General features: G+C 27.6%; 1 protein-coding gene across 1 annotated transcript; it reads left to right on the top strand.

Annotated features, from left to right (window-relative positions):
* The first annotated feature begins 546 nt into the window (after nt 1–546).
* LOC114301425 (wall-associated receptor kinase 2) lies at nt 547–7,865 on the top strand. The gene is made up of 3 exons (XM_028246388.2): nt 547–1,507; nt 2,284–2,397; nt 7,132–7,865. Exons 1-3 carry the CDS (start codon nt 562–564, stop codon nt 7,185–7,187), a joined length of 1,116 nt encoding a protein of 371 aa, XP_028102189.2. The 5' UTR covers nt 547–561; the 3' UTR covers nt 7,188–7,865.
* The last annotated feature ends 405 nt before the right edge of the window (nt 7,866–8,270 follow it).

Below are 8,270 nucleotides of genomic sequence, written 5' to 3'. Positions count from 1 at the left end.
AAGAAAAAGAAGCAATACTCATATGTATAATATTGTATAGAAATTATGAAAGAATAAATTTTTTCTTGTAATTAACAAGCATATTATTTAGGATAAATTGTGACATTAGTTCCTCTACTTTAGTCTTTATATCATTTTAATGCTTATAATTTTAGTTGACTTGATTTTGATCTTGAATTTATGATTTTATTTCAATTTGATTTAATTGATTAAAATTCTTTATATCATTTTAATGCTTATAATTTTAGTTGACTTGATTTTGATCTTGAATTTATGATTTTATTTTAATTTGATTTAATTGATTAAAATTCTTTACATTTTTTTAATGAAAAATATGCATTGGCATATATTATATTTTTTAGAGTAAAATTATAAATTTACTAAACTTATTGAGTTAATTTCAATCAATTTAGTAATCATTTTCTATTAAATGTTAATGATATTATTAATTGGATCAAATTATCATAAAATTTAAAATTGAGCAAATTTTAGTGAATGGACCAATAAAACACAAGGGCAAAATGTAGGACCACCCATATAATTTGCGCAATTATTTATAAGATGAGATCTCTAGAAGTTGAAAAGAAGCAAACCATGGCCTCCTCCTCACAAAGAATGCAATTGCAACTCATCAACATCATCATCATGCTACTACTACAACTACAACTAGTAGTGGTGGTGCTGGTGGTGGTGGTATTGTCGTCATCATCATCACCTTCATCAGCAACTGCAGCACCACCAACAATAGGAGATCTAAAAAACCTCGGCTGCTGGAACAGTTGTGGGAATGTAAGCATCCCATACCCATTCGGTGTGAAAGACAAGTGTTACCTGAATGAAGACTTCCTCATTTCTTGTAATCAATCCAATCCATATTTTCAGAATAGAAGTATCACTGTTTCAAATATAATGCTCGAGGAGGGTGAGTTACGCATCATGCAGCAGCTCATCATATCACCATCACAAAGCAACTTCAATGCATCGCTCATCCTGGGCAAGTTCTCCATATCTAGAACCAAGAACAAGTTCACTGCTATTGGTTGTGACACATATGCGAATCTCCGAATTTATAAAAACGAAGCTTTGGTTCTTTCATCCGCGTGTATCTCACAATGTGTAAACATGGACTACGTTTCTAATGGAACTTGCTCTGGAATCGGTTGTTGCCAAACCTCCATCCCAAAAGGAGGCAGCCACATCGACATTAATGTGTCTAGCTTCTCGAATCATGAAAATGTATTGAATTCCTGCAGCTATGCCTTTGTTATTGAAGAGGGTGCGTTTAATTTCTCCACAACTTATCTTGATTTTGGAGAAAAAAAAATTCTGATGGTGCTGGATTGGGGAATAGGGGATATTCAGACATGCGAACAAGCTAAAAGAAATCAGACAAGTTATGCATGTGGACAAAATAGCGATTGTCATAACGCAACAAATGCTGGTGGGTATATCTGCAAGTGTTTGTCCGGTTACAAAGGGAACCCCTACCTAGATGATGGCTGCCAAGGTTCATATACTATCCATTACCTATATATATTGATTTTATATATATACATATATGTGTGTGTGAGAGAGAAAATGATATACAAACTCATTTTTTAGACCCATTTTCTAAAAGAGAAGGATTCCCTTCGGTCTAAAATTTGGACTAGGGGTCTGTTTGCCATGTGGGGTTTATCATAAGTCTCGTTTTGATCATCTCAATATTTCATTTTTGTTGAGTATTTCGTGTATTTTATCCAAAATAAATAAATAAATTAGGTTAATCCGATAAATATAACTTGTTCAATTTATTATTTTTGTTATCACAAAAATGTATGATTTCTTTTTTAAAAACACAATTATCGTTAATTTTTTAGTGAAAAATGATAAATTAAACAAGTTACAGTTATCCGATCGACTTAATTTTTTTATTGATGAAATACACGAATTGTCTAATAAAATGAACGGTTCAGATTATCAAACAGGACTTGTATGGGTTCCATATGCTCAACTAGCCCCCTCCAGTCTATGTTTTGGATTGAAAAAAATTCTCTTCCTTTTCTAAACCCAATGATATATAAGGAATATGATTGATTAATAATTGAAGAAGATATGATAAAGACTGTTATTTTAAATATTTTAATTAATTGTTACATCATTAGATTTGAAAAATAAGTTTAATTGTTGATCTTGAATAACAACGTTCATATATATATATATATATATATATGTTATGATACTTTCCTGATAAGAAGGGTCTTCCTTTCTGTTTGGTTTTAATTAATTGTTTTTTGAATGCAGACATAAATGAGTGTGAACAGCCAAACCTCAACAATTGTGGTGGTAACACTAAATGTGTTAACACACCAGGGAATTATACCTGCACTACTGATCCGTTGATTGAGACTGTGACTGGTAAGTATATACAGAGGTGATAAGAGAAAAGATTATTCACGTTTAAGTAATGGTAGGTATCATAAAAAAAATATCATAAAAATGATCATAAAAAATTCTCCACCGTTAGATTACACATACAAAAAAAACACCACATACTAATCAAAGGGGGAGAAATCTTCATAAAAGATTTCATGATATTTTTTTCATGATTCTTAACATTACTCTTCGCGTTCACTTACGGTTGCTCAATTACTAAATGACATGCCATCAACTTTAGGGGAGAGAATTATTTTGGGTAAATTACAAATACATTATTTGAGATTTATTTAAATTATAAATTGTCCCTGTAGTTCTAGAAATTATATTATGTCCCCTAAAGTTTCTAATTTCATAACAAATAGGCATTTTTATTAATAAATCATCAAGTTAATTAACAATTTTTAATAATGTTAAAATTTTATTTTAATTAATAATTCAAATAATTTTATTATTGTATAGGTGAACAGTTAAAAATTTACTTTTTCAATTAATTCTGTTAAATAAAATATTCTAACAGGGAGGTATTTGTAATTTTTCAAATCAGAGGAACAATTCGTATTTTAAGCAAATCTCCAAGAATGTATTTGTAATTTATTCAAATTATTTTAAAATGTTTTATAGAAAGGAAAATGTTACAGATATTTTAGTAGTGAGTTTTTGGTAAAACTTTCGATAATATATATTTTTTAAACCCTAGCTTGACTGTTTATAGAAAATGGTTGCTCAATTACTAAATGACACTCCATCAACGTTAGGAGAGAAAATTACTTTTAGATGTTTTATAGAAAGGAAAATGTTACAGACCATAAATATTTTACTAGCAATTCATCTATGTGAGTTTTTTGTAAAACTTTCCATAATATTTTTTTTAACCCTAGCTTGACTGTTTATAGAAAATGCAATTTCCATGGGAACAACTTCAAGAAATCCTTAAACTCAAAAGAAACTCATCAACCTAACCATGGTTTATCTTTTGAGGGAGTTACATGTAGGTTCTAATAGTTGAATTTATTGTCCAATAGATTCTGTGAGAATTCACTATGCTTGGTTTCACTTTTCAAAAAATATTTTTCAGAAAATTCTACTTTCTTATTTTCCACGTTTTTTTTGTTTTTACTGATTTTTAAAAATATTTTAAGTAATTTTTAAAATTTTGAGACATACCTAATTTAGATGTATCTAAAAAGTAAAAAATTTGTGAAGAAAACCTTTTAAAAATTCACTAAATACCCAAAATATAAAAAAAAATACGAGAATTCAGTACATTTTTTTTTTGTATTTTTATATATTTATTAATTTTTTAAAATATTTTTTCATAAATTTTTTATTTTTTAGATACATCTAAGTAAGGTGCATCTAAAAAGTAAAAAAAATGTTTAAAATTTAAAACATATTCACTAAAAACAAAAAAACACGAAAACCAAAAAACTTAATTTTCAAAAAACTTAATTCAAAAAACTCAAACCAAACACACTGTAACAAACGTCACTAATTGTTAATTTTTAGTGACAGTTTAAAAATTTTGTTACAAAAATGTCACTAATTATAAGATTTAGCTACAGTTCAAAAAAAATGTCACAAAAAAGTCACTAATTTTTAATTTTCAGTGACAGTTTGAAAATTTTATCACAGAAAAACATTACTAATTATAAGTTTTAGCAGTAATTTATAAAAATCATGACAAAAAAAAGTCACTAATTATTAATTTTTAGCAACATATACAAAAAATATGACCAAAAAAAAAAAAGATTTTACTAAGATTATTTTCAATAAGACTTGATGGAAATTAAGTCTAACTTTTAAGACTTACTGCTAGTTTATCTTTATCTAGGTAAGTGGGTCTCATTGTTTAGGGTTTGTTTGGTGTTTGTATTTTTAATATTTTTTAGTTTTTTTAAAAAGTTGATGTGTTTGAAAATTTTATTAAAATAATTATTTTTTTAGAATGAAAAAAAGTTAACGTGATATTTTAAGATTTTTAACTGATGACAAACAAATTAATGAATTTTTTGTTTTTTGGAAAAATTTTGGGCAACCGTAAATGAAGTATTCACGACTACGATGTGAATAAGCTTTTTTCATGTGAGGAAATAGTAACATTTTTTGTTTAGTTTATGAATATTATTTTTATAATTTTTTTTGTTTTTGTTTTTGTTTTTGTTTTTAGTGTTTTATCATCTATATTTAAAAATATATATATATATATATATATATATATTTTCATCATTTTTTAAAAAATTTTTATTTATTTTTTTAGATTCACCTAGTAATTTATGTGTATTTAATGGGCGCTCAGATCATAAGTTTATTTCTAAACTGGGTCAATAGGCCCAAACTTAAGTTTATTTGGGCTAAGAAAAACATCATCTCTCCAAAAGGATAACTATCTGTACAAAAGTTTACCTATTGGTTTATATATTCAAATGTCACCTATTTGTACATGTCTTATCTATTTGTGCGACTACATATTCAAATGTGTACACATGTCATCTATCTATCAAACTATATGTTCAAATGTCCAACTATTTGTTCAAATGTTTACGTATGCCTCTTATCTATTCAATGTCACTTATTTGTCCACCTCACCGCTATCATATGTCAAATACTACCGGCCGCTATTGACTTTTTGGCAATTTTTCAATGGATGTTCTTCTCACCAAATAAGATTAGTTCTTAGACTTAATGCCTAAAGCACCCCATAACTTGAATTTACTGACAATTTTTCCAATAAAAAATAAATTATTTGTTAAAAAAAAAATGTATAAAAAAACAATAAATACAAAAGATACAAAATGTAGTGACATTTTTTGTTTAGTGAATTTTTTAAAAAATCACAAATAAATTACTTTTTAAATGTATGTAGATTAAGTGATTTAAAAATATAAAAATTTGATTAGAATATTTAAAAAAATTCCCTAAAGATAAAAAAAAATTACAGAAAAGGAAAAACTCAACAAATTTTGACTTATTTATTCTTTTTTTGTGTCAATATCAAACAAATTTATAATTTTTTTGATGAAAATGAAAATAAAAAATATGGTACACGTGTTTTAATTAATTGTTTTTTAAAACAAGTGAAAGAAGTGGTTAGTAGAAAATGGTAACTTAAGGTGGTTGTCAATAGTTAGAGATAGAAGTAAGAAATGATTGTTGGCAGGCAGTGGGAGATGATTAATGGTGGCTGATGGTCAAAGATAATGGACAAAGGTGGATTTTGATAAGGCAATGATGGTCGAAGGTGGTTGTCATCAATGATAATTGGTTGACAATGACTTAAAGTGATTGTAGACGGTAGAACATAGTGGCCAAAGTTAATTGTTAGAGGATGTCAAATGTGACATTGCAAGCCATGCTAATTGCTAACTCACATTTACAAGTTTGGGTGGTGGATAATTACATGTCAAATTTTATTGTCAAAAGTGTCACGTTAAAATTAATAATGCTATATATACAAAATTATTAATTTTACCTAGAATCATTAATTTATTATTCAAATTCATTCGATGAATATATCCTACAATACACAATCAAATCGCTACCACACCTTTCTCATCTATGTAGATTTGTGGACCTTATATTCTGGGTCCCTCGAGATTTTGCATAAGAATCGACAATTCGAAAGGAGATTCTTTAAGAGCCTATGAGACTAGGTGTGATCCTCTACCCGCAGCTACTCACCCCATAAAAGGGCATACTAGGGGCGTCCATTTTGTAAGAGCATAGTGGCCACCACCTCTTGTATGAAACCGATATCACAATAAATAGACCATTCATATTTAAGATAAAAAATTAAATTTATTTTTTAAATTTAGTAATGTGAAAATTAATTATAATATTAAAGGTAACATATTCGCTCATATTTTTTAATTATTAATTAATCATATCACTTATGTATCATTGAATCTAAAAAATAGATCTAAAAAATAGACTTGTATATCATTTTCTGAAATAAAAATATTGAGCTTCTCTTTTATTCATGATCTTGATTAGAGAGATTGGAGAGTATTGTTTGGACTCATGGGACTTATTATAAATCTCATTGTAACTAACTTTTTGTAAGGTCCTTCATGAATATCATTTACAAAAAAAGGGAAAAAAAAAAAGAAAAAAGATTGATCCGATAATTATATTTTATTTAATATATTGCATTTTTATTTCTAAAAAAATAGATGTTCTATTTTTAAAAACAATACTTGTAATCTAATGTGGTGAATTTGATTAATGACCAAAATAATATTTTGTTATAATCCAAATTGTTGTTAGTTACTACCCAATTTATAATTTATTTTTGGACAAATTGTAATTTGTACCTACCATGTACATCCAATTTCATTTTACGCTTTGACCTTTTAATTATCTTAGTCAATCTCTTAAACTTTGAGTCAAGTAGCAATTTGATCCATTTTGCATAACGCCATTTCTCAAACTAAAAATAACAACCACATAATACTATTAATTACACTTAGCACCCGTACACTTCTATCAAAATTCATTTAAACCCTTTATTTTAGTCTTTAGTGCTTCTATATTATTACTAATATCTTACTTTAGCCTCTATGCTTTAGTTTCTTCCCAAACATGTATCTTTATTAGTAAAATATGCAACCCCCGATGGTAGTAATGAGTTATCCGTTTCCTTCATTAATTTATTCTTGATTCATCCATCAAACATCTAATTCTTGTAAGTATATTCTTTTGTTTTGAGTTGTGCAGGTGTGTGCTCTGGAATTGGAGCATTGTTTTTACTAATTGCTTCTTGGTGGCTATAAAAAGTACTGGAAAAAAGAAATAATAAGAAGCGCAAAGAAAAATGATTTAAACAGAATGGTGGATTATTGCTGAAAGAAGAGTTGTCTTCAAGTGAAGATAGTGTTGAGAAATTCAAACTGTTCAGTTCAAAAGAGTTAGAGGTTGGTGGTTTGAAAGGTTGGTGATTTATTAAACAAATTGGTGGAGAATGTGCTGGTGGTTTGTTTTATCTTATTATTTTACAAAGCAGTGGAGAGATGTCATTTTAAGGGAGGAGGATCTGCACTACGGAGGTTTTCATTGATCCGTTTGAACCTGCAGTAGGAAGGATTTTCAATGTTTGTAGAGTTTGTAGTGTGGGGAGTGTTTGGTAGCTAAGATCTCCTTAGTTACCTTTCTTTTCTTTTTCTGTTTTCTTGTCTCTTTTGTTCTTTTTTTGTTGTTTTTTTTTTTTTATTAAAATCGCTAGGTAGAGTGATTGGATGTGTGGGTGCGAATTGCAGTAGTAATAGAGTTTGTACACTCCTACGAATCTCTGTTAGGACACTTTAGTATCTTGTATCTTTAATTTTATGTTTTTAATAAAAAATTTCTTAACTAAAAAAAATAAAAAATAAAATAAAAAGTTAGAGAATGTCACCTATCGTTACAATGAGGACCATATCCTTGGCCAAGGAGGCTAATGTACTTTTTACAAAGGAATGTTTATTTAAACAGTCTAAGGCTTTTTTGGCAAGTGATAATTTTAGGCTAAAAACTAAAAAATTAAAAAATTATTAAAAAAATTAAAAAGTTAATAACTTATATAAAAAAGTTAAAGATTTCTTTTTCTCTCTACTTTTTACACATCTTTTCGTAAAATATCAAAACCAAAAAGTATCTCAAATATATTAGTTTTTTTTACATCATTTTTAGTAAAAAAAAACTAAAAAATTACTAAAAAAGTCTACTCCCAAACGAAGTCTAAATCAATGAAGGAAATGTTAGACAATTTATTAATGAATTTCACAAATCAACAACCAGAATGTAGTTAAGCGAATTATTGCTTCCTTCTTTGTATTTTTTTGGGCAAATTATAAACACATCCCTTGAGATTTACTTAA

The sequence above is a fragment of the Camellia sinensis genome, chromosome 3, assembly GCF_055761805.1.
Source record: "Camellia sinensis isolate YWXY chromosome 3, ASM5576180v1, whole genome shotgun sequence".
Classification (NCBI taxonomy): Eukaryota; Viridiplantae; Streptophyta; class Magnoliopsida; order Ericales; family Theaceae; genus Camellia; species Camellia sinensis.
Note: the sequence above shows the minus strand (reverse complement) of the source record. Positions and strands in the feature narration are given on the sequence as shown.